The following is a 27,895-nucleotide window of genomic DNA, read 5'->3' on the forward strand; positions in this document are numbered from 1 at the left end:
TTTCCTGGTGTACAGGAAAAAAAAGGCATGCAAAAATTATCTGAGCATTGCCACTAGAGAGAACTTATGCAAATATTGACGAGCTATCGTGTGAATTAGATAGCTGAATCAAAAAGTGAATTCGTGAACAGTTATTCCGAGCTAATGAAACGCACAAGTTTTACAAGAAGGTAAATCAAGCATTGAAATCGGACATATGTTGGGATGAATGAGGATCACAAACGAGCGAGCAAACATAATCGAGAGACGCTGGAAACGGCTATTTACCGTCTTTTTTAAGATTTGGGAGGATGAGAAGCTACCGGAGGAATGAATGGAAGGGATGGTTTGTCCCATCTGCTGCAACTACCGCGACATAACGCTGGTAAATGCCACCTGCAAGGTACCCTTCCAGATCGTATTACGCCGACTGTTACAGCACAAGGTTTCGAGCTCACACTACTACGGAGCAGATTTTGCAGAAATATTGGGAGTCAACGCAAAGTGCTCACGCGCCACATCTTTATTGATTTCAAAGCAGCATACGATACAGTCGATCGAGATCAGCTGTGGTAGATAATGCACAAACACGGTTTTCCGGACAAACTGACACGACGGATCAGAGCTGCCGTACTCATCTCTCACTCTCGAGTCCTTTCAAGACGTGGCGAGGATTGAGACAAGGTGACCACATATCCTTCTATAGTAGACGTAGAACCATGTATGTATAGCTCATTTACCTACCTTTGCAAGACTAAAGAAGGACTTTCAACCAAACTTATCTTTTCAGAGTTACTTATTTACCTCTGCATAGGCATACCAACAAAAAAACCAAAACTGAAGGGCTGAAAATCTTTATATTAATTACAAAATCCCTACTCCATTCTCAAAAAGTTTCTTTTTAGTACGGACTGTAGTCAGGATGAGCCAATGGACCATTCTTCTAGGAACTACTACGAAAAAGTTGTCACAATAACAACTGCAATCAGTCGTCGTATCCTCCGTCTCTTGACTGAGAGAGACTTTTGGAGCCTACAGGATTGTAGCACTAGCCAGTAGCCACGCAATTGTTCTGTACACTAAGAGTTGGCTGTACATAAATTTTGTCGATCAAAAAAAACTAAAAGGTCAGATTTGCTTTCGAAATATTTTTGAACAACATTACCCAACTAACAATGACGTGGATTTGATAGTAGCTTTACTGCTGTTTTTATGACCGAATTGGGGCACTACAACCGTTATATGGGTTATAACAAAACTTCAAATGCGACAGAGTTTGTTGAGAATTTGAATTTCTATAGCTTCAGTTGTCTAACGAGCGATAAAAATTTAATAGCAATGTGTCATTGAATTTGAAGGTCAATTTGTGGAATTTTTAGCCAAGATCTGAATGAATGACGTCTTGCATAAAAAATCTAATTGTTTGAACTTGTTTGTTGCGCTTTCAAACAAAAATGCTTGGCTGTAAACCCGTACGGCCATCTGTCGTAAAAGTTCACATTTGCACACATCTCATTAGACGGGTATCGAACAATACGATTTATTGCATAATTATTATCAACCCTCTTTTCCGATATCATTTACCACTTCCGCTTAACCGCGCGCCATTAGTGTGATTGGAACAATACTAAAACGTCAATGAATCGACGGAGAAAATAATACAAAATTGCAAACTAATTGTGCTCGCAATCGCAAACGAGGAAGAAACAGCAATGAATAAAAAAAAGAATCCAATCCCTACGGAGAACAATGACACGCACGGCAATGAAGTGCATCTGCAACCGGGTATCGAACAAAAAATTTGCATATCGCCCTCGGTTCGGGATGTTACATACATTTGATTACGTGCCGGGTGCTGCTATCTGGCTTGGCTGCTGAACTGGGACGACCGAGCGAGTCCTGCTGCAGCAGCTTGTTACGCACTTATTCGGAATGCAATCTCCGTGTGCCGGCCGGCTGGTGGTGCTGCTTGGAAATGCAACTCGATAATCGATTCGATTCGAATGTAAATTTGCAAATCGTCATTGCAACGCAACGACCGGTGTGGGACAGTAATCTAAATTGCAGATCAGACCCCGTACCGTATCGTCTACCGCGTAGAGTGAGGCGAGTGTTTTAGTTCCAGTTGACTGCAGCAGTTGTTACGCAAATTACGCACTAGCGAAACCGGCCAACTGAAGAAGGGTATTATACACCTTATAGCAGCTATACTTTCATTTTTATTCACCGCGACTCGATCGCATCATTCCGATCGAAAGCGAACTGGCTTCCTTATGCGAATGGGAGACGCTTTGTTTTCATTGTAGTTTTTACGATTTATTGATTTTAGAATGGGAGAGGAGGAGGGATTAGCAGATTTGATTTTTTCACTAATCAGATTCCTGCTTTGAACTCATCGGGACGAAAAGTTCAAAATAGATATGCAAATCCGGGCGAAGTGGTCGGAGATTTGTTATTTATCGCTTCATTGCATGTTGGATGATTTGATGGGGTGACAACTCGGTGAGTATTTACTGTACTGCGTCAATTATTGCCAGCAGAGCAATCTAGTGAGAGTCGAAAAAAAGCACCACTAATTTCGAAGCTAATGTAATTCCAATCGAAATTTAATCTAATCTCGGCTCACAGCCCAGCATGAATTGCGCTTCGTTCGTATCGTTTGACACCCTACCGTTAAGTCTCCCCTTTTTAACTGACTATGAACGAAGCAATGAAGGACGACACATCGTCAAAAGGTGTGCGGGAGGATACGGTTGCAATTGCCCGTTCGCCCCTTCAACCTTGCTCAATGGATGGTGTGTATGCATGCACGTCTCAAGTACTTCTTGTGGTTGCTCCAGGGTAAATCTGTGCTTTGGTTCTTCTACGGATTCGACTACCCCGGCTGCTTGTGCTGCCGGTTTTCGAGAGATGCAGCCGTGCGAAACATGCTAAAATCTCGGCTTCTAATGACTTTCGCCCCCGGCGGGACATGTGGCAGCCCAGCTAGCTAGCTAGCTTGGCTTTCCAGTCCAGGTTGGAGTGTGTGTTTCGTTGCTAGGCCTTCCTCCTTTGCCGGGTGTCTTCCGGTAAGGACGGGCAGCTGTAGCTGGCTGTACTGATGTGCTATACCGACTGCACAGTAGGGGTAATTTACCCGCAAAATGCTGAAGGTGAAGTGGCTTCCTCTGCCTGCCTATTTTTAACCAGTTTTCGAGTTTGTCACTTTGAGCCAAGATTGCAGCCGAAAGGTCAAGTCCCGTAACGGAAGTCACCACGCTGCGGTGCAAAGGCGTTTGCTTGCTTTAAAAACAGTTTATGTCATACATACTTTGCCTTTCACAGAATGTAATATTGTTGCAAAAATTGACGAACATTTAGATGCAAAAAAATTCAGGTGAGTAAAAGAGACATCGGTTTGTACGCGAATTCGTTCTCCATAAATTTGTTCCTTTTAAAGTGTATTTCTAGTAGGATTGTAGTTAAAGCTAGTTTAATTACATTCAGCTTTGTACAGCACATTTGCAGGAAATGAAATCGCTCCCGAAAAAGTAAAATTAAATGACTAAAATTAGCACTAGAAATTTTAATTCGCAACTGTTTATATATTTGGTATGATGCAAAATGGTCCGGTCGCTTAGGCCAAATACCCTGTTGTGATTTGCGACAGACCCTTCCCCGTTGGATGGTATAAGAGTTGTTTGAAGTGCCGATTGAAGTTACTGTTTTCGAAGCTGGAGAGTGTGTTTTGGAAATTGAATCTGCTCTAAATCTACTCACATACACTGACAGGACCTAGAACTAATGGTAACAATCCCCCTCTACAGGCGTATATACATAATCTCAAAACAAACATTGTTTTAGGACCTTCAGTTTTACTTTCTTCAGATATTACAGAACATTAGATTCAGAATATAGAGCAATTGGCAATACAGTTGGATTTCGAATTTGGCAACAAATGCGTGCCGTCTATGTTGCCAAAATCGAAACCGTGCCAAAATCGAGACCCTTTTTTGATATGAAAAAATTGAATGTAAATGCGTTGGAAATTGAGAAAATATTATTAATCAACGATTCCAATCATTTTATGCTTGAAAAGTCCGCCGAGAGCTATCCGTCCGGTGCAAGTAAGTTTTTCGCAACCTGCGGTAAGGCGTAGTCCTACGGCAATAAAAATGTTATTGTTCGAAACACTTTATAACAGCAAACTTTTTTTAATGAACACATTGAGGGCATTATTTTTGCGTCTTTTAATGCATGTATGCGGAAACTGAGTGATATTTAAATATATTTTTATAAGGAAAATATTTTGTGTTGCCAAAAACGGATACTTTTGTTGCCAAAATTGAGGCATGCCAAAATCGAACCATGCCAAATTCGAAATCCCACTGTAATATGAAAAACTTGCCACAGACAGCAACATTCTATTTTTTATACTTTCTACATTACACTTAATATTAATTCATGTTTGCTTACTCATTTCGAAAGTATCTCAAAAAAAAAAGTTTTGCAGAGTATTTTTTTTTAATTTTGGTACACTCGAATCTCTTTTTACGTCCATTCATTTCACGTGATTTATTGTTACGTCCGAAATTTGAATAAATGTCCTCCGTTTTTACGTCCGAAATTTAAGTAACCGTCCTCTGGTTTCACGTCCAAAATTTGAATTAATGTCTTCTTGCTTTACGTCCGAAATTTTAATGAACGTCATCTCTTTTTACGTCCAAAGTTCGACATTGACAATGGCAATGGTATTATTTTCCGACTCGTTCAGCGACATCTCTGGCGTACCACAGGGGAGCAACGTTGGACCCTTGTTCTTTTATCTTTTTATAAACGAACTATCAGCTCTTCTGCCACAAGTGGCCACGCCATATGAGGAACGCTGCCGTTTGCTTAACTTGGAGACTCTTGAAAGAAGACGTGTCAACGCTCAAGCCACGTTCCTGACTAGATTGCTATTAGGAGATATTGACAGACCCGCTCTTCTGAGTCAACTGAATCTGTATACTAATGAACGACCCCTCAGAACTAGGTATTTCCTGCACCTGCAGGGACGGAATGCAAACTACGGACCGTACGACCCTATTCGATTTATAGCAATGCGGTTGGGGGGGAGGAGGCTTCGTAGCCACAAAGTTATCGAGTCTGCTTTGACAAGCGAGTGGTCGTGGGTTCGAATCTTAGTAGAATCAAGCCATTCGATGTCAAGTGACTTTAGCATGGGTTTATTCTCAGGCCCTTCGATTTACCCTTCCTTCATGCTGAATTCTATATTTACTCTCTGAAACCTCTTGACGGTGCAAAAAGTCCCTCCTACAGTTAAGTGTACTGGTCAGAGGTACGAATGAGTCCTCACCAGGGACGGCTATAATATGGGATAGTACGGGCAGCGAGGAATAAGTGGGTAAAATAGATCAAGCTTTGAAGGAAGGGTAAACCCCAATACACACAAGCACGCATAAAATTTAATAAGCATATCACTCATTCAATAGCGATTATGGCAAAAAGAAATGCAGTGCAGGTCATACAGTAAACACCCGGGCGATATCACAATAGATCAACTATACTGGTCGCAGTGATGAGTCTACACATGGAAAAAAATGGCAATGCGGTTCAACGAACTCTACGGTTGGTTCGATTTCAACATGACGCCTAATAATTTTCAACGACGACTTTCTCGTAGACGATAAATTTGTAATTGTACTATTTGTATGCATTTACCGTCGTATGTGTTTATATCATGAAGACCACGATTTCCGATGATTTTTTTTTACAAATAACCAAATAAACAAACACATATAACGTCCTCGTCAAATATCATGTGGTAATTTTAGGAAGTTCAAACTAACGTCTTTTTTTTACGTCCTAAATAGAATTAACGACTTCTTTTTACGTCCAAAATTCGAATTACCGTCCTCTTTTGTTACGTTCGAATTTTGAATGAACGTCCTCTTTTTTTTACGACCGACGTAAAACGAGATTTGAATGTATCTCATAAAAACTATTTTCAGACAAAATTTAGAGCTTGAACGGATACACTTTTTAACGTAGCTTTTTAACAAGAAAGATTAATTTATGAACTGTTTATATTAAAAAATAACGCACTTTTCAAATGCTCAAAGATTTTTTCATTTATCTAAGACTAGGACACCACCTTCAATGAATTTCAGCTCCATGAACATTCCCAAGCAGCACATTTACAGTACATTCGGTTGCAGCAACTAATTTATAACTACTCTTAGTCGTAAATGGGTCGTAGTAACCAAATTTAAGGGAAGCGTGCTACTTGGGCTTACGTATGTGACAAGAAGCATAATGTAGGCAACTTTTTACTTGTAACTTATTTAAAATTGATTTGAGTTTTCCCGATTTTCCAACGAAACCAGCTAATTACATTTTTTCTCGTAACTGCCTCCAAAAGAAGGTGTTTTCCTTGTTTTCCACTATAGTTAGTCGTTGATTTCTCGTGGAATTAAAAATACCACTTTCATGAATTTTTGGTCACTAAAAGTTTAGAAATTCTTGAATATAAAAAAAAAATAAATTGAACATTTTTCATATTCCCTTATGACTTATATTAATATGGTTTTTCACAACTGTGGAATGGATCGTGAATTTTTTTTCTCAGAATATGTGTTTCGCAGACCAACCTCGTAATTTTGTCTTGATCTTAGTAAGCGCCTTATTTCGTCTGTAACCAAAAGCAGGCCCCTGGCAGAATCGCAGTTCACACCATAATGATTTATATAAAGCTGAAACTAAAACATATGCATCTAAACTACAATTGATGCGAACACCTCCCAAACACTGTCTTATCCGGGGTAGAATTTACCGTAGGCCCAGAAAAAAGTGATAACACATAAACATAATGTTAATGTTAATGTTAATATTCGTGACAAAACTATAGAAAGATGTTAGTGCCTCAAACCAATTATGCCAGATTGCAGCTGTAATGTAGTTGCATCTAGCGTTAGAGATACATTTAGGCGTTTTGGTCATACATTCTGGTTATCTCCGTTATAGCGAAAAAACTGTTTTACGTCAAAGTTATAGAAACTTTACTTGAGTACCACAGATTCACTCTTAATTAGACGCGAACCGATGCTCGCGGGCTTCTACTAGTTTACCATTATAACATTTTTACAATCGACGGGGGGAACGGTACAAGAAAGTAATGAAATAACGGTACCTTTCTTTTACTTTTTTGCGGAACAAATCACGTTCCCTCTATAGAATCAATATAAAATATTAGAAGTGTTGTACGTTAGACACTATCGCAGAGCTACGCAGGATTTGCGTTAAACCCTTATATAAAAACAAAAACTTTTCCACGCCTTTAACCCATTCTACATTTGAAAAAAGGAATTTCATCCGCGTGAATTATGGTGATAAAATAGTGATTCGCCAGCGTGGATTTCTATTTCTGACGGTATCCCGGTTGAACTTCTAAAAGTGAGGATCGAGCGGATATATGAAGTTATCCACCGGATCATCGTCAGGATCTTGGAGGAAGAACAATTGTGCCAACCTGCACAACAAGCATGCCTTCTTAAAAATCTCTGGTAAAAGTATCGAATTGGCATTTTGACTGCAGTACAATTTACAGACGCATCATCTGTTTAGGTACTTTAAGGCGGTGTACGATTCAGTCAAAAGAAACGAACCGTGGCATATAATGCTAGAACACGAAACTTCCGACGAAACTAGTGAGACGCTGGATGGGTCAAAATCCTGACTTGCCAGCTAAGAATTGGCTTTTTTATGGATTACGTAGCCAGTCAAAGTCCCAAAGTTTGCGCACAAAACTGGCGCTCTGCAGAACACTAATTCTACAGGTGAACTATACTAGGTGGCAAAATAGATAATGAAGTGTGACGAAGACGCATGAGCTACGATGGGCTGGGCTTGTGACCAGAATGCTCGATGAAAGAGAAGTCGAAACTTTTTTCAGTACAGAACCAGGAAGAGGTCGCAGACTTTGGGGCAGACCCCGCATCCGACAGATGTGTTCTGTCGAGGATGATGCACGTTCAGCTGGTGCACGAGAGGATTGGAGAACGGCTGCCCAGGACCGACAGTACCAATTAGTAACTTAGTTAAGATAAGTAACTGATTCGAAAATTAGCTGAAGTTTAACAACTCGATCGATGAACAGAAAAACGAAATTTTCTGTAAGATTTTCTTTGATATGATCATTGTGGAAAACTTTTTCCTGAATGGTTAAATCAATCAAAATTGTAATTAGTATTGTTTTAACATTACCGAATTGTGATGAAGAATTGTGAAAGCACCAAGGGAGCCTTTTTGTGGTGATCTAGAATTTTGCAGCATTGAGTTGTTCTCTTGTTTGATAACATTAAAGCGTTTTCTTTCCTACTAAATAACGACCTAAACAGGTCGCTTCCAAAAGGCACGTTCGTTCCGGTTCGCCCACTATGCTATCAGGCAGTGTGGACAGGCACAGCTGCGTGTTTGGTTCAAGGTCAAATCGGCCCCATCTTCACATTCGCGTATCGAATTTCGCCAGTCCATTAGCAGCAAACAGCGAGGTTGGAATGGCGAATACGCGACTCCAGCGAATGGCGCCACCACCAGCGATTGTGTGGTGCGCTGGAGCGGTGGCACTAAATCGACAAACGATTGAGTAATACCGCACCGTTTTTCTTTACCTCGTACACCACAAATAAGCCTACTCCAGCCTTTGGAGCGAATTGAAAAAGTTCCAATTGCTAATGTTGTTTGCTAAGGACTAATGTCGCTACCACAGACAATCAAGCCATCAACTCCTGTTTTCTTTTAAGTACAAAGACTTAAGCCAACAAGAACCAAAAAGTTGCACGTCTTTTGCGCTATGCCACAAACAGTCCCGCTTCTGTTCTGTTACGAATCTTTTCCACTTCCGTAAATCATGTTTAACCGTCCTGCAGTGGCATTTCCTCCCTACGGGAGGAAAAATAAAACAAACAAATATTAAAATTCTGAGTAACTTCACGTTCAATCTACGGGGGCGCCCGCTTACTGGGCTGCACGGTTGAGTGACCCACATTCGCGGGCAAGGCCTTATAAATATTAGATCAGCACGAAGCTCGACCGGTACCAGTACCTACCAGCAAAAGGTCATCGAGCTTGGGAATTTAATTAAAAAAATTTAAATTACATAAATAATACGCGCTGTTCCTTCTCTCTCGAAGGTGGCGCCGAACCGGTTTTGGGCTTATTATTTTATTGGCAGACAAGCAGTAGCCGGCAGGATTGGGTCCACCGCATGACTGCTTTCGATTGTTTCACGCCTAAACTGGTTGGTGCGTTCGTTTGCTTGAACAGTCTCAAGTGGCGCCGTCCGCCGTCTGCCTATATTGCCCATCTACGGCCGACGCGACGGGCGGCGCACCTCTCACGCTCGCGGCTCGAAGAGCGACGTGATTCTTGTGGGCGTCGGTGAGTAACTAATTTATTCGGCGTGATGATCTAGATCAACGCTGCAAATTATATTCTCCACACAAGTGAAGTGAGTATTGCCCACTTGATATTTCAATGATTCAGCGTTGAAGTGCTAAACAAGCACTTACCAAGCGCTCAACCATCAGCCGATTAGCGTCGTTTTAGTTTCCCCGCGACAAATACGAAGAAATTCAGCGATTAACTCACCTGCATCTCCGGCGGACCACCCTCATCCCGTATCAGCAGCAGGTAGCTCTGGTTGTCGATTTGGATTTCCTTCTTGAAGCGGCCACCCTCGGGCGATTCCTCCTGCATGTAGGATCCGGTCAGGTAACGGTGTACCAGCGCCGATTTGCCGGAACTGAGGCTGCCGACGATTCCCAGCCGTATGTCCGGTACGGATCGTGAGATCGTCCACTCCTGGCTGTTAACGAACGAATCTGCAAAGGAAAATTCAAAGAGGGGAAAAAACAGCAGTTTTAATTTTACAGCGAAAAGATAATTTTGGTTGGAACAGGTTTTCTCCCCAAAACTAATCAAAAAACAGAAAACCCTTTCCCGAAAGGAATAGACCAAGGTGTTAATGATGGAACAAGATGACTTTGGAATAATTTCATTAGGATCGACAGCAGGAGAGGCAACCGGACAATGAGCGATGAAAACAAGTTTCATTAACACTTCTTTTCAAGTGTCAATCTTGGAAATGTCACACGTTTCGTATTTTTCACTCAACCTTGTACCTTTGCAGCCGACAGCCGACCAGTCGGCAAAGAAGCAGTGAGAGTGCACTCATGTAAATCTTCTTGTAGTTAATCAAAGTTAGATTATGTTTTGATGTGTTTTTATGTCCTTGCACAGCGCCGTCCACTGCTTCTTACTATTTTTCGGTGATGGACGAAAAGAATATGAAGAACAAATTTCTTGAAACCGACACACATCAGTGCCAGCGGTCAGACGATTTGTTCTGGTTTCTCTGCCGAAGTGTTCCGAAAATTGGGAAACAGCATGTGTCAAAGGATCAGCAGCAGCAGCAGCAGCAGGATGTTGTAAACAACCAGGGGAAGAAAGACGTTATTCCACGTCTCCGACCAGGGCCGTCGTAGAACAATCAACAGCCAGCCACAATCGTAAAGCCATAAAAGAGTTTTTAACTGCCGGCCGGTGTGACCCACCCGTTGTTGTTGGTGTTGATGACTTTAATTTACACATTCGGAAGGAACTTTTGGTCGATTTAACAAAAATTTCTGCCAGTTCGGACTAAAGCCATCGAAAAGTTGGAAAACAGTTTTTGATAAACTGTTTATGGTTTGTGGGTTGTAAATAATGATGGATTTGTGGTCCGGGTCGGGCCGCAATAAACTTCCTTGCAATAAAACCTGTCCGCACGCAAGTAGTAGGGATGATAAATATTGTCTATTTGTTTAGCTGTCTGCGAAGTCTTGCTGCTGGCTGGCAATGGGTTTGCATCTGAGTAAATAACATTCGATCCTATGGTGCACGCAAAGTCCAAGAACGGGCTTGCTTAGTGGCGCAGTCATTGTTTCGAATTCTATCGATTGCTTCGAAAAGGATGCAATATTTCCATTTAAAAACCAAGAAAAGAATTGATACAGTTTTTGTTCAAGAGTGACATTAACGAAGAGTGACACGCGGTCGGTGTGCCTTCCGGAGAAGTTTAACGGATGATTGTTTTGCTGGTTCAGGAACAAAAATGAAACTGAACATGCCAGAGAAGAGGGGGTTGAAAAAAGTAGCTGGTTACCACATTATGTAGCATTTCAATGAGTTGGTGGTTGCCTTGGAATGAATGGAGAAAACTTCGTCTTTTAGATAATGGATTATGGAACGGTACATTGTTGGCATCTTGCCAATCCAAATTATAATTCAATTCGATTCAGAAATAAAAGTCATGTTAAGTTGAAATTAAATGTTATGGAAATATTCTGAACAATCCTTGATACTTGATTAAATGCGATTACGAGTGGTTACTACCTGAGTGAGAGAAGCCAGCTCAGTGACAGATTGATTATTTTCGTTTTCTTTTTCTTCTTATATTTGAATCAAATTTTTGATGCAGAAAATTCAAATAGTAGCATTTAAAGCATTTTCGGGTTTGCGAGTGGTTTGAAAAACAATCCCAGATGGCTTCTCCCTCTCAGGTTACTACTAAAAATTAATTTGTTTGTCGTTCAATATCGTTCAATTTACTTATTGTCCTGTCGCCTGTTCCGTACTTTTCCTTTTTTTACGTATTAAGTAATAAGTAACCATAAGAAACCCAATTGTTTGGTATATTGCATTGATGTCTGTGTTTGAGCTTGAAAAAATTCTCCATCAAAGATACCCGGAAGCAGCGTTATCAGCCTTTGCTGAAAAGATATTCATAGTTTTACTATCTGTGTTTTTATCACCGAAGAGTTATGATTTCGCAAAATTTATTCAAATTTAAGTTTAAATGAAAGTTTAACCTACGTTTGTACTTTATTTGAAAGTGTGTTAGTTTTGCTGAAAAGTGTAACTTCAGGTATCACTTAATTTCATTTCGTCTAGACGTGTGATGCTTCTTTATCGTATCGTATCGCTGACCCGACAAACTTCGTATTGCCACAAATTAAACTGTGTTGTACATAAATCGTGAATCTCGGATGACCTTTGTCACAATCTTGAGTTTTGCAAGTTTCTGGGGAGTTCATGGGTGTTTTAATATACAAATTTTCCTCACAGTAAAGTAGAAAACAACTCCCCCCATTGCTTAGCTTGATAAAATAAAGCGGATAGCATTGAAATATTCACCATCATTACAAACCATTTCGCCGAATACCATTTTGCGGAACACCAATTCTCGGTTGAAAATAACGCGGGATATAGAGTTTCGCAGAATACCATTTCGCGAAAAACCTTATGCGGGTTGTACCATTTCACGGAAATCTTTTCGTAGAAAGTACCATTTCGCAGGGGTGACCCAACTGAAGAAGTAATAGAGGTCATTAAATCTAGAAAAATAAATAAACCTAGATAGAGGTAATCTCTACGGGGGGCTGCCCCCCGCAGTGGCCGGCGCTTCCGACGGCAGGTCGCCGGCAACACTCGCGGGCTGTGGCCGTCTCGCGCTGAATTATCTAATGTTACTATTGATAGTTTTTGTGGTCTTGTTATTGATTAATGTTTTATGAAAGAGCCTAAAATTTCTTGAGTTCGATTAGTTTTTGAGTTACGCAAAAATTTCTGTTTTATTTGTATGATAGTCCCCCTACCACAGGGGTGAGGGGTCTCAAGCCATCATTAAAAAAACTCTTGCCTCCAAAACCCCCCACATGCCAAATTTGGTTCCATTTGCTTGATTACTTTTCGGCTTATGAGGAACCGTGTATTTCATTTATATGGGAGCCCCCCTCCTAAAAAGGGAGAGGGGTCCTAATTCATCATAGAAAAAAATTATGCCTCCAAAAACACCCACATGCCAAATATGGTTCCATTTGATTAATAAGTTCTCGAGTTATGAGGAAATTTGTATTTCATTTGTATAGGAGCCCCCCCTCCTAAAGTGGGGAGAGGTTTCAATTCACCATAGAAAAAATTTTGTCTCCAAAAACATCCACATGTCAAAAATTTTTCTATTTGCTTGATTAGTTCTCGAGTTATAAGGAAATTTGTATTTCATGTGTATGGAAGCCCCCCTATTAAAAGGGAGAGGGGTCATTATCCCCCTCCTAATGAGGGAAGGGGTCTCAATTCACCATAGAAAAAAAAATTGCCTACAAAAACACACACATGCTAAATTTGGTTCCATTTGCTTGATTAGTTCTCGAGTTATAAGGAAATTTATATTTCATTTGTATGGGAGCCCCCCCACCTCCTAAAAAGGTAAGGGGTCTCAATTCATCATAGAAAAAATTCATGTCTCCAAAAACACCCACATGTCAAATATGGTTCCATTTGATTAATTAGTTTTCGAGTTATGAGGAAATTTGTATTTCATTTGTATAGGAGCCCCCCCTCTTAAAGTGGGGAGGGGTCTCAATTCACCATAGAAAAAATTCATGTCTCCAAAAACACCCACATGTAAAATTTTGTTCCATTTGCTTCATTAATTCTCGAGTTATGCAGAAATTCGTGTTTCATTTGTATGGGAGCCCCCCCTCTTAGTGGGAGGAGGGGTCTCTAACCATCATAAGAATCTTCCCTGGCCCCAAAAACCCGTATATGCAAATTTTCACGACTATCGGTCCAGTAGTTTTCGATTCTATGAGGAACATTCGGGCAGACAGACAGAAATCCATTTTTATAGGTATAGATTTGCATGGGAGCCCCTCCTCTTTGTGGGGGGAGGGATCTCTAACCATCATAAGAACCTTCCCTGGCACTAAAAACCCCTGCATGCAAATTTTCACTCTGATCGGTTCAATAGTTTTCGATTCTATAAGGAACATAGAGCAGACAGAAATCGATTTTTATAGGCATAGACTAGCTGACCCGACAAACTTCGATTTGCCACAAATTAACCTGTGTTGTACATAAATCATGAATCTCGGATGATCTTTATCACTTCTCGAGTTTTGCAAGTCCCCCAGTGGGCGGCGCTTCCGACGGCGGGTCACCGGCAACACTCGCGACCGGCTCGTCCTGAATGATCTAGTGTTACTATAGATAGTTTTTGTGGTCTTGTTATTGATTAATGTTTTATGGAAGAGTCTCGAATTTCTCGAGTTGGATTAGTTTTTGAGTTTCGCCAAAATTTCTGTTTTATTTGTATGAGAGTCCATATCCCCCTACCACAGGGGTGAGAGGTCTCTAACTATCATAAAATAAATTCAAGACTCAAAAATCTCCTACATGCTAAATTTGGTTCCATTTGCTTGATTAGTACTCAAATTATAAGGAAATTTGTATTTCATTTGTATGGAAGCCCACCCTCTTAAAAGGGAAAGGGGTCGTAATACACCACAGAAAAAAAATTCTGCCATCTAAAACTCTCACATGCCAAATTTGGTTCCATTTACTTGATTAGTTCTAAAGTTATGAGCAAATTTGTATTTCGTTTGAATGGGAGCCCCCCCCCCCCTCCTAAAAAGGTAAGAAGTCCTAATTCATCATGGGAAAAATGGTTGCCTCCAAAAACACCCACATGCCAAATGTTGTTCTATTTGCTTGATTAGTTCTCGAGTTAGGAGGAAATTTGTATTTCATTTGTACAGGAGCCTCCCCTCTTAGAGTGGGGAGGGGTCCTAATTCACCGTAGAAAATTTTCTTGCCCTCGAAAACCTTCACATGCCAAAGTTGGTTCCATTTGCTTGATTAGTTCTCGAGTTATGGGGAAATTTGTATTTCATTTGTATTGGAGCCCCCCCTCCTAATGTGGGAAGAGGTCCTAATTCATCACAGAAAAAATTCTTGCCTCCAAAAACACCTACATGCCAAATTTGGTTCCATTTGCTGGATTAGTTCTCGAGTTATGAGGAAATTTGTATCTCGTTTGTACAGGACCCCCCCTCCTAAAGTGGGGAGGGGTCCCAATTCATCATTGAAAAAAAAATTGTCTCCAAAAACACACACATGCCAAATTTGGTTCAATTCGCTTGATTAGTTCTCGAGTTATGAGGAAATTTGTATTTCATTTGTACAGGAGCCCCTCCTCTTAAAGTGGGGAGGGGTCCTAATTCACCATAGAAAATTTTCTTGCTCTCGAAAACCTTCACATGCCAAATTTGGTTGCATTTGCTTGATTAGTTCTCGAGTTATGAGGAAATTTGTATGGAAGTCCCCCCTCTTAAAGGGGAGAGGAGTTATAATTCCTCTTATAAAGAGGGGAGGGGTCTCAATTCACCATAGAATAAATTCTTGTCACCAAAAAAAACACCCACATGCCAAATGTTGTTCTATTTGCTTGATTAGTTCTCGAGTTAGGAGGAAATTTGTATTTCATTTGTACAGGAGCCCCCCCTCTTAGAGTGGGGAGGGGTCCTAATTCACCGTAGAAAATTTTCTTGCCCTCGAAAACCTTCACATGCCAAAGTTGGTTCCATTTGCTTGATTAGTTCTCGAGTTATGAGGAAATTTGTATGGCAGCCCCCCGTCTTAAAGGAGAGAGGAGTTACAATTCCTCTTATAAAGAGGGAGGGGTCTCAATTTACCATAGAATAAATTCTTGTCACCGAAAACACCCACATGCCAAATTTGGTTCTATTTGCTTGATTAGTTCTCGAGTTATGAGGAAATTTGTATTTCATTTGTATAGGAGCCCCCCCTCCTAAAGTGGGGAGAGGTTCTTATTCATCATAGAAAACATTCTTGCCTCCAAAAACACCTACATGCCAAATTTGGTTCCATTTGCTGGATTAGTTCTCGAGTTATGAGGAAATTTGTATCTCGTTTGTACAGGACCCCCCCTCCTAAAGTGGGGAGGGGTCCCAATTCATCATTGAAAAAAAAATTGTCTCCAAAAACACACACATGCCAAATTTGGTTCAATTCGCTTGATTAGTTCTCGAGTTATGAGGAAATTTGTATTTCATTTGTACAGGAGCCCCTCCTCTTAAAGTGGGGAGGGGTCCTAATTCACCATAGAAAATTTTCTTGCTCTCGAAAACCTTCACATGCCAAATTTGGTTGCATTTGCTTGATTAGTTCTCGAGTTATGAGGAAATTTGTATGGAAGTCCCCCCTCTTAAAGGGGAGAGGAGTTATAATTCCTCTTATAAAGAGGGGAGGGGTCTCAATTCACCATAGAATAAATTCTTGTCACCAAAAAAAACACCCACATGCCAAATGTTGTTCTATTTGCTTGATTAGTTCTCGAGTTAGGAGGAAATTTGTATTTCATTTGTACAGGAGCCTCCCCTCTTAGAGTGGGGAGGGGTCCTAATTCACCGTAGAAAATTTTCTTGCCCTCGAAAACCTTCACATGCCAAAGTTGGTTCCATTTGCTTGATTAGTTCTCGAGTTATGGGGAAATTTGTATTTCATTTGTATTGGAGCCCCCCCTCCTAATGTGGGAAGAGGTCCTAATTCATCACAGAAAAAATTCTTGCCTCCAAAAACACCTACATGCCAAATTTGGTTCCATTTGCTGGATTAGTTCTCGAGTTATGAGGAAATTTGTATCTCGTTTGTACAGGACCCCCCCTCCTAAAGTGGGGAGGGGTCCCAATTCATCATTGAAAAAAAAATTGTCTCCAAAAACACACACATGCCAAATTTGGTTCAATTCGCTTGATTAGTTCTCGAGTTATGAGGAAATTTGTATTTCATTTGTACAGGAGCCCCTCCTCTTAAAGTGGGGAGGGGTCCTAATTCACCATAGAAAATTTTCTTGCTCTCGAAAACCTTCACATGCCAAATTTGGTTGCATTTGCTTGATTAGTTCTCGAGTTATGAGGAAATTTGTATGGAAGTCCCCCCTCTTAAAGGGGAGAGGAGTTATAATTCCTCTTATAAAGAGGGGAGGGGTCTCAATTCACCATAGAATAAATTCTTGTCACCAAAAAAAACACCCACATGCCAAATGTTGTTCTATTTGCTTGATTAGTTCTCGAGTTAGGAGGAAATTTGTATTTCATTTGTACAGGAGCCCCCCCTCTTAGAGTGGGGAGGGGTCCTAATTCACCGTAGAAAATTTTCTTGCCCTCGAAAACCTTCACATGCCAAAGTTGGTTCCATTTGCTTGATTAGTTCTCGAGTTATGAGGAAATTTGTATGGCAGCCCCCCGTCTTAAAGGAGAGAGGAGTTACAATTCCTCTTATAAAGAGGGAGGGGTCTCAATTTACCATAGAATAAATTCTTGTCACCGAAAACACCCACATGCCAAATTTGGTTCCATTTGCTGGATTAGCTCTCGAGTTATAAGGAAATTTGTATTTCGTTTGTATAGGAGCCCCCCCCCCTCTTAAAGTGGGGAGGGGTCCCAATTCATCATAGAAAAAAATTTTGTCTTCAAAAACACACACATGCCAAATTTGGTTCCATTTGCTTGATTAGTTCTCGAGTTATGAGGAAATTGGTATTTCATTTGTACAGGAGCCCCCCCTCTTAAAGTGAGGAGGGGTCCTAATTCAACATAGAAAATTTTCTTGCCCTCGAAAACCTTCACATGCCAAATTTGGTTCCATTTGCTTGATTAGTTCTCGAGTTATGAGGAAATTGGTATGGAAACCCCCCCTCTTAAAGGGGAGAGGAGTTATAATTCCCCTTATAAAGAGGGGAGGGGTCTCAAATTACCCTAGAATAAATTCTTGTCACCGAAAACACCCACATGCCAAATTTGGTTCTATTTGCTTAATTAGTTCTCGAATTATGCAGAAATTTGTGTTTCATTTGTATGGGAGCCCCCCCTCTTAGTGGGGGGAGGGGTCTCTAACCATCACTAAAACCTTTCCTGGCCCTAAAAACCTCTACATGTAAATTTTCACGCCGATTGGTTCAGTAGTTTTTGATTCTATAAGGAACACAAAACAGACAGACAGACAGACAGACAGACAGACAGACAGACAGAAATCCTTCTTTATAGGTATAGATTTGTATGGGAGCCCCCCCTCTTAGTGGGGGGAGGGGTCTTTTGCCATCGAGAGAACCTTCCGTAGCCCCAAAAACAGACAGACAGACAGACAGACAGAAATCCTTTTTTATAGGTATAGAGAGACTGTATGATCTTTCATCATTTAATTTTTGTCTTTTTTATTTTGTGTACTCTGTTGCCTTTTGCCGTTGTCTTCTTGTCTTTTTTTGTTCGTTTTTTCAACATCTGTTAGTCATTTTTCGTTCTTTTATATCATCTGGCTTTCTAGCATCTTTGCATTGTTTTTTGTTTCTTTTAAGCCATTTGTTGCAATTTTTTTCGTCATCTGGGACGTTTTTAGTTTGAAGATGTCTTTGTGCCGTCATTTGGGATCTTTTTTTATTCTATCAAAAATAGTCTTTTCGTCATATTTTTGGTAGTTTTTGGTCTTTTTGCGCTTTTTTTGGCACGATTTACTAGCACTTGGGCGTCTTTTTTTACGTTTTCTCCTTCATTGACTTTATACCACTTTTTCGTCACTATTCTGTCACCTTGTCTTTTCGATGCCTTTTTGTTATCTCTTTGCAGACTTTACTTTTTAAGCCGTATTTTTGTCACCTTTTCTTGCCCTTTTTGCTCATATTCTTTTCGTCATACTTTCCTCGCCTGTTTGTCGTTTTTTGACGACTGTTTTTGGTAGTTTTTGTTGTTTTTCCAGTGCTTCTTGCCATTTTTGTCATCGTTTTATTACTATTTTGGCATTTTTTCGAAGCCATTTTGTCGTCTTTTTTGTCATCTTATAAAGTGTCATCCTAAAGTTTTATCTGCCGTCAAAGTGAAAAATACAATTTCATATTGACAGCATAACAGGAATACGAGCACTTGATCTGTAGATTCGTATAAAATTCCATCCTATCCGTAAGTCTGGCATCACTACCCGGAAGTTCTAATGTTTTGTAATATGCGAGAAAGATTGGTCGCCACATTAAAAAGGGTAGATTAAAAAAATTTAACGTTTGATTAAACAACAGCTACAATCAGAAATTGCAAAAATAGTCCCCTGCATTCGGCATTGTGCTGCCTCGAAGACATCCTCCGTCTCAGTGCAAATCAAAATCCGACCAAGTAACTGGGATTGCGAATTGTAAACATTATTTTTAACTGCAAAAACTAATAAATTCTTGAATAAAAATCGATAGTCAAATTTAATTTAAATTAAATGGGACACTTTCCAATTTTCTCGTGAAATCGCAAGCTTTGCTAAGATGCTCAAAAATTAAATATAACTATCAAAATTTGTTTGTTTTATACTTGACTAAACTAGTATTGTTTAGCTTCTCGGCCTGAACTAGTATTGTAGATAGAAGGCGGATATGAGTTATCTTACATTAGTATAATTCTGTGTTTATTTCTGAGAATTTGAGCTTACTATTCGTCTTTTTTTTTGACTTTTGAACTGAGCTGAAAGGCATAGGCGAAACGTTTCTGCACAACTTGAGTCGATTATTGTTCCAACTTCAGCTGTATATTTTGTCACAAGTTTTTGGCCTTTCTATCGAAATTTAACAGTTTAAAGTCCGGTTGAAAGTCCATTCTGAATTCTAAAATCAATCGATCACACCATCGAACCTTGACTATCGCAAATCAGCACTCTCACAAGCAAGCTGCATTGCAATTCAAGCGCACTCAGTTTTTTCCGTTGCTTCCTTCGGGTTATGAGGATTAAATTTAACAGGACAAAAAAATAGAAAAAGGAATCAAAACATAAAAAACTGAAAAAATGAAAACATTTCTCCTGTCTATGTACAGATAGTACCGTACTGCTGTCCTCCTTCGAACTGTGAATGTGTGTGCCAGTGTGCCTGTCCAGGATTAGGCCAGAGAAGCCAAAACGAAACCATCGGCATCATCGGGAACGGGTGGTCGTCGAACTGTGATGTGATGAACGAAAAGATCACCAATCGAACGGAACAGTGCGTCCCGAAGCACGCGTATAGTAACGATAGAAGAAGGTCATGCCATACGATGAAAAGGGCTTTGTGCTCTAGATTAGGCTTATTTGGAAAGTCTCGGAGAAAAGCAGAAAATCGAGGCCATTGTTTGTTTGCTTGCATGGCAGGCGCGCAGCTGGTGTTTAGCTTACACCTATCTGGAAGCGGATCCCACCGGGTGAAAGAAATATCCTGAGAAGGTGAAGGAGGAGAAACCGGTGGTGGCGGAATCTTATCTACTGGCGGTAGAGTTTGAATGGATGTTTTTCACTACCATTTAAGCTTTCCAGTCGGTCGGGGAACGTACGAGGGATTTATGCAATGTTTGCCCTCGGTGCGAAACCTCCGTACGCAACAGATCGAGCGAGCACTGCAAATCTGGATCACTCTGCAAGAACAGCCAAAGACAAACAGAAAAAATATGTCACCTTTGTTGTTGGCCCCGGTTGATCCAGATCCAGATTTACAGAGCCAATGTCCGGTCTCTAAAAGAAGCTGTCACTTTCTGCAGGCAGACAAGCAGCAAGAACCATAAGGAGGAAATAAAATCCGACTAATGAAAGTACAATGCGCGTCTAATGAAGGTGACATTGTTTGGACTGGACACCGACCGGTGCGGCAGGGCAGCCTGATTGGCGCCTGACTGAATGCCGGTTTCAGCGTAACAAATGCTACCGGAGGAAGTAGCAGCCCTGGTTTTGTGCAGCGTCATCGGTTCCTTAGCAAGGCAACTTCCCATCTAACGGTCACTGGACACTCTAGTAGGTATGGATCTCATTTGTCTGGATTAGCTTCGCCGGAATGAGTTGGCAGCCTTGAAGGAAGTTACGTGTGCGTTCGCAGGATGAAAGCGACCGTTTTTCGAAATTCTTCCAACCTAGATTTCCGTTTTTTTTAACATCAACCACGCATATTGATTACATTATTAGGAACGAAAATTTGTTATTTGATGAGTGGCAGCTGCTTTTGTTGCGAAACCAATTTCGGCTCCCGAAATGCTCCAATACACTTGTTGCCTGTCACGACCGACCTAACGGTGGGAAGTTGCAACGTAAGCGTGACCTACATGTTTTTGTTCGTAAACTATTGACAGTTTATTGACAGGACTGGCAGGTCATTAGAGCTGCTGCTCACGAAGTATATTAAGCTACTACCTACGGTAGGACTTGTCGACGTGACACAATCCCAGCAGCAGGTAACCTTTTGCCCTAGACTGCGACACCCCGGAAGGGGAACCGCACACGTGGTGGGAATAGAAAGTGAAACCTCCACACCCGTTCGCTTTGCATACGCTTGGTTGCACTTTACTGCGCGCCGTTCTTCTTCGCTTATCTAATTAATGCAGAGACGAGTGCTATTTAAGGCCTCCCCGGTGGTGATGTAACAGCGGAAATTGTTTGAAATAGGAAAAAAGTACGTAAGAACGTAACACATCGCGCACATAAAAGCGAAGAAGGTGCAGGAAGTGGGCCGCGTCCGGTCGGTTCCCTCCGGTAGCGGCGGGCGGGCTAGCGGTTGTGATGACCTAGCGGGAATACATTCTTTCCGATCGATTGGCTGTAACCATTATTCTTCGAGTTTATTTGTTATTTCTTCGCCGCCTCGCTGCTCTCAGTCTGACTGCAAGTGCTTTTTTTATATTTGGTATTTTTTCCAGTTCATTATTTTCAATTATGTTTGCACACTCGGCGGAAGCTCATATTTTAAAAGCATTTTAAGAATAAGAATCATTCCATTGCAACTGAGCCTCGGTTAAAAATCATAGGAGGGCCCTCCATAAAATTGCATAATTTACGTCGTCAAATCGCTACGCTTATATTCAATTGAAAAAAGTGGAAATGTTTTTTTTCCACCAGTCTAGTCAAAGTCGATTGACCTTGAAAAAGCAAAAAACAAAATCCTACCCTCGTATACAAAAAAAAAGAACATGAACCATAAACCGCAAACAGGACATTCCTCCGCGGCACGCAACACTTGCACGAAAACTCTGACTTCCGACAGTCAGCAAACGGTTCTTGACTCTTGGCGCAGCAGCTTTTACGCCGCAACACGCGAGCTTTCACTGCAGAGGAGTTTACAGCCCGTTTCGGAAGCTATTTTTCCACGACCCAACCCAGCAATTTCAATTCATCACAAAAGGATTACGGACGGTCGAGCCTTGTTTTCTCTGCCTTGTTTTTCCCACCCGACAAAGCACGGTGCACAAACAAATGACTTTGTGATTAATTCCGGGATTAGATATTGACTAATTGGCGCAGTCCGATGCGGTTGGAAAGATTCTCCCATCGCCGAAGAACCGACGAACGATGCAAATGCGCTCGCTCTCCGTCTCGTCTTCGCTGCTTCTTCCGGAAGGAAAGGGTCCGTCGTCGCTATCCGCTCTAAATAGTGTTAATTTACATGCAATCAATCTTGGATTCATTCCTCCCCGGAGCCCTGTCACTAAATGCCGAGCTATTGTTTGGTCGATTTGAGGTTATGTTTGTACGGCCGGGCTGCACCGCGTCAACGTGCCATCAATCAAGAAAAAACCAAACCAGACCGACAGACTGCGCCAAACGGCAAGGCAAGCAGGACAGGACAGGACAGGACGGAAGGAAGCCGAAACCATACCGGAGCACTGGCTTCTTCCGTTTCTTTTTTCGATCCGACTTCTTCGTGCGGTGTTGATTTTTTTTTTCGTTCGTTCTGGAGCGAAACAAATTAGAGGAGTTTCTGCATCAATCATCGTCTGCAGATCTCTTCCGCAGACAGACCTTTTGTTTCTCATCGAGCGAGGTCTTCAGTATGTTTGCCTTTGCCGGCTGACCTTTGCTTTGCAGCAGTTTTGTCTGTGCTTTTCCGGGGCCCCAGACAGTACAATGAATGTATGGAAAATGACTGCGGATGTGGAAGAAGTCGGTAGCGCGCGATGCAGTGAAACGTTGTTGTCGTGGTACTTATTTTCCAATTAATCATCGGCGTCGGAAGTCAACTGTCGCATTGCGGAGCGGAGTTTGTTTAACTGGATTTTTTTTCTTTTATACAAACTTGCTAGTTTGCATCGGCTGTTGCACAATCTTAAACATCTAGACGAACATCAGACTTTCACGCGTTCCTACTCATCAGCGTAAATAATTAACCGTGAAAGCTTTAATGCCATGAAAAATCGCCAATACCCGAGGCTAAACAATGCACTTATCTGATTGCACGGCCTCCGACTATGCGTCCGCCATCCTGCGGAACGTGACCAAGCGAACCATGGATTATCGACGGCGCTCACCCATGATGGTGCGCGGTTCATGATTTTGGAGAAAAAAAAACTTACGCAACGTTCCAAGGCAGATTTTCAATCAATCAACGCTGTTTCAATTGGTTGAATGATACACACTACTCACAGCACCTTGGAAAAGCACATTACCCGTGCCGGCTGCTGACAGGTGAAAATACGCGATCCTAGGCCGAATGGAAAATAGCTACAAACGAACAACAAGAAAGCCAGGCAACGAACGAACGTGCCCGCAGAAGTGTAACCGAAAGTAATTAGTGGTGAAATTAAACTCCACCCTGTTGAGTTGTGCAACTCGATTAGCTCGAATGTGGGTCGCAAACTTTAAGTCTTCCACTTTTGGACTGGCAAACTTGTTCCGCACAATAATGGGAAACTTAATATGGCATTGGCTTCCCGAACGCTACGGATTAAATCGATCCCGTGGATCGATTAGGCGTCGAACTGTGTACATCCAGAGCCAGAATAAAACTTTATTCCGCACTGCAACAGCAGCCGCATACCAATCACCAAATTGTCCCATCATTCACTGGCATGATGGCGGAGGAAGCTCATCCAGAATAACAAATAGCTGCGATAATTGCACAGTTTGGGATCTGTTGCTACGGGGAGACCCCGGTTTTCCGGTAACAAACCGATTTCATTACCAGATGTCTGTGCTGTTTAATCAATCTGCTGCATACAAGGTTCGATCGTTAAAACACTTAGTTAATGCTAACTACCAGTAGAGGGAGGTACAAATTGCAATTGATTTAGCAGAGAATCCGTGTTTGCGCGAATGTTCGCTTGCCGTTTTACGCGCTTAGAATTCGATTAAAATTGTCCCGTTCCGAGTCTAGGCAGGTTGGCAAACATGACAGTTTTTCCAATCGGAAATGCTACACAGTCCTGTCTTTTGGACTCCTCCTTGATTGGGGAAGCGTTATTTTTTGTTAAGTTTCGATAGAAAGGTCACCACATATAGGGATGACAGAACATGCAAGTAAAGTAACTCGTTTAAAGGGTGACTCAGATTATCCCCAACCACCCAAATGAGAGTACGGTACGCATACTTTTTATGTATTTCGCGTTTGCTATAGGCTCGATACACGTCCATTGTTTTGAGTTAGTAGATAGACACCTGGCTTCTTCGGCAAAATTATAGAAAATATAAAGGCAAACAACTTTGCTAAAGAAATGACATTTCTATCTGTATCGAGTGCAGAGCTATAGAGCATTTTCTTTGGAAATTCTTTAAAAATTAATTTTGTATTCTAAGCATCTGTTGATTGCATTTTACAAGAATATATAGGCGATTATTGAAGGACTTAAAATAGACGTTTTTGCCGAAGATTGCCAATCTCTAGGACCTTTCCTTACAAACTTATCGCTTTTGGCTTGCGAAGTTAAAGAAAAATAAAGCTTATATAAGCGATAACTTTATGAGAAAAGGTCCTAGAGATTTGCAATCTTCTGCAAAAACATGTGTTTTGAGTCCTTCAATAAACGCCTAAAACCATGTACTCCTGTAAAATGCAACCAACATACGCTAAGTATGAAAAACTTATTTTTAAAGAATTTCCAAAGAAAATTCTCTATAGCTCTACACTCGATAGAGATAGAAATGTCATTTCTTTAACAAAGTTGTTTGCTTTTGTATTTTCTATAACTTTGCCGAAGGAACCATGTGTCTATCTACGAACACAGAAAATGGACGCATATCGAGCTTTTAGCGGACGCGAAACACATAAAACGTATGCTTGCCGTACTTTCATTTGGGTGGTTAGGGACTAGCGGAAACCATACAAGTTTGTAGTACTCGATTTAAGCTTTAAGATAAAGTGCTGATTTCATAAATTCGCTTGCCCCATTTTACCCCATGGGCTCGTGAAGCTATGGAAATTTAAAGCTTGAACATGCGATAACTTAGCAAGTGAAGGTCCAAGAGATTTTCGGTCTTCTACAAAATCGTGTATTTTGAGTGCTTCGATAATTGCCTAGAACATTGAATTCTTGTAAAACGCAACTAAGAAAAGCTAAGTATAAAAAACCAATTTTTAAAGAAGTTTTAAAGAATATGCCCTATAGTTCAGCACTAGTCAAAGATAGAAATTTTATTTCTTCAACAAAGTTGCTTGTTTTTACATTGTTTACAACTTTGTCAAAAAAACTATGTCTATATTTCCTAACACAAAAAAAGTTATTTTTTTATTTTCATTATAGTAAGCAATCAAAATCAAAATTTGACAGTTTTAGATTAAGGGGGATATTCATACAAACAAAAGTGCTGTAGACCATAAATGATAAAATGAAAACATAAGAAACTCGGAAAAAAGTTCCACTTTTTGCCCTTTTGGACTACTGTCCAGTGGTAAGTGCGTCGTATAAAACTCGGATCCAGTGTTTCATCGATGTTTACTAATAAGTATGGAGTTCCTCAAGGCAGCAATTTGAGACCACTGCTTTCCTTGCTGTTCTGTAACGGCATTGCGTTACTGTTGTGGGTACTGGATAGAGGTTAGTGATAGTAAAAACCTGATTCTCTTTAGTCACATTGTCGATGGTATTGAGTTACGCAGAGTGGACCGAGTCTTGCTGGACACAAAAATGACATTCAATCTACATCGTGAATCAAATATCTCCAAGACATCACGGCAGCTCGGATTCATCGTTAAGATTGGTCGGAACTTTAAGAATGCCCACTGTCTTAAATCGTTGTATTGCGCCCTGGTTCGTCAGGTATCAGAGAATTGCTGTCTGGTTTGGTTCCCTGAAGACTTGCCTCAGTAGATAAATACGTTTACTCGACCTTGAGCAGTGCTTAAAATTATCAGTTGATATTCTTAAAATTGAATCGCAATGTAGCTGATATTTATCAACATGAAAATCAATTTCAATACTTAGCCACGATATTACTGGAACAGACAATCATTAGTCCACAGACAAACAGATGAGACACTCGCGTTAATTCCATCGTCCATTCAAAAACAAGTTATTTTTCAAAAAAGCATGTTTCGCAACATGTCCACACCCCGGCGTTCGAGTGTTGCTTCGAGTTTCCAGTATAAAACCATACAAATGTAAAAAACCTACAATTAAAACCCTGCGAATGTAAAAAACCTACAGTATAAAACCCTGCAAATGCAAGATACTCCGCAACATGCATAACAGAGGGCGCTAGCGTGCAAGCAAAATATGTAGGACGATGGTTTTTGAAAAATTTTCTTCTAAGTGTCATATCAGTTCGTCAGTGATTATTCTATCTCTAAAACTGTCAAATATCAGTATCAACAAATTTGAAAAGACAATTGATCCTCAGCCTACTAAAAATGTAGGTTACATTTCGAGGTGTTGATATTTTCACTAAACGTTGTTTTCACCATAAACGTTTGATTTCAACGCAAATCGGGAAAACAGTTATCCCAATTTTAAAGCAAATTGTCATTACAAAGCCCACTGCAATAAGTGGCATCTCGATCCACTAGAATATAAATATTCAGTGCAAGGCGCTGATACTAATATTCATATTCACTACAACGGAACTGAAAATGATATTCAGCTCTGACTTCTTTGTACGCATTGTGAATTTTTCGAAACGAATATAGAGCAACATCGAAACTCAACGGTTTGGTTTATCAATGAATTTTTATTTCAGTGATATTCAAATTCCTTATGAAAAAAAGAGTGCAATATTAAAGCATTGACTCAAAATCAATCATTTTGAGTTTCGATAAAGTGATTTTTCCCAGCACTGACCTTGACACATTAGCACATAGACGCAAGGTGTAACATGCATTATATGTGGCTAAAATTATCAATGACCAAATTGACTCCCCAAACTTGCTATCCATAATTAATTTTCGTGCATCGCAACGATTACTATGCTCTACGGGATTGGTGCTAACGGTGCTGCGTTTGAATATAATGAACGTGTGACCGGGCCGGTTGCTAAGGTTCATATGTAGAGAGGAATCCAATCCGTTTCTGGCTACGTCAATATCATTATTTCCAATAACATTAAACAGAATGGTAAAATTAACGTTCATAGCTTTCGGTCACGGATGCCAGTTGCTAGTGGTGGGACCTCTCTTCACGGCAGCACAATGGCGAATGCAGAGTGCACTTTTTGCAGGTCCTTATTGCAACTGATGGATCAGCTGCTGATGTTGGATGGAGCAAAACAAGTGATGCTGCTGGTTCCATAACGATAGTTTTTTTTTACAACAGTTGAAGAAAATGGTACAAGAAGTTCAAGTTCTTAGAGCAGAATAATGCGTGAAGAATTTTAAAAAAATTTAAAAATCGACCCCAGTATAAAAATTATTGAGGAATAATATCGCTCAATGCTGCCAATAAAATGCTCTCCCGTATCCTGTTCTGCAGACTGAGACCATTAGCGGAGTCTTTCGTCGGCGAGTACCAAGTTGGTATAAAGTATACTAATATGCTGATATATTTTATTTTTATCGGCTATCCTATTATATCCGAGCAGATTCCCAGCTAGCACCAACTCCTATATCAATGTACGATAATTATCGCAAATATCTCTTAACAAATTCGAAATCGTAACTAAAGCTTGATAAAGTCCCACATGTCGATTTTCTATCGTATATAATGATAATAACTGACATATATACGATTTTCAGCACAGAATCGTATAGCATTACGAAGCAAGTCGCGCTTAATCGGATATTATCGTATATAAATACTTATATAGTCGTAACGCTTAAAATTATTCCTAATTACATATATCACCTCCAAAA

The 27,895-nt window shown here is 40.6% G+C and overlaps 1 protein-coding gene across 2 annotated transcripts in view; it reads right to left on the minus strand.

Moving 5' to 3' along the window:
• Nucleotides 1-27,895, minus strand: part of LOC128744415 (centaurin-gamma-1A) — a 260,009-nt gene that overhangs the window by 15,303 nt on the left and 216,811 nt on the right. For both annotated transcript variants that reach the window (XM_053841416.1, XM_053841417.1), the window contains exon 2: nucleotides 9,610-9,842. In XM_053841416.1, coding sequence (XP_053697391.1) covers nucleotides 9,610-9,842 — 233 coding nt within the window. The remainder of the gene's footprint in view (nucleotides 1-9,609; nucleotides 9,843-27,895) is intronic.

Source organism: Sabethes cyaneus, chromosome 3 (assembly GCF_943734655.1).
Source record: "Sabethes cyaneus chromosome 3, idSabCyanKW18_F2, whole genome shotgun sequence".
Taxonomy (NCBI): Eukaryota; Metazoa; Arthropoda; class Insecta; order Diptera; family Culicidae; genus Sabethes; species Sabethes cyaneus.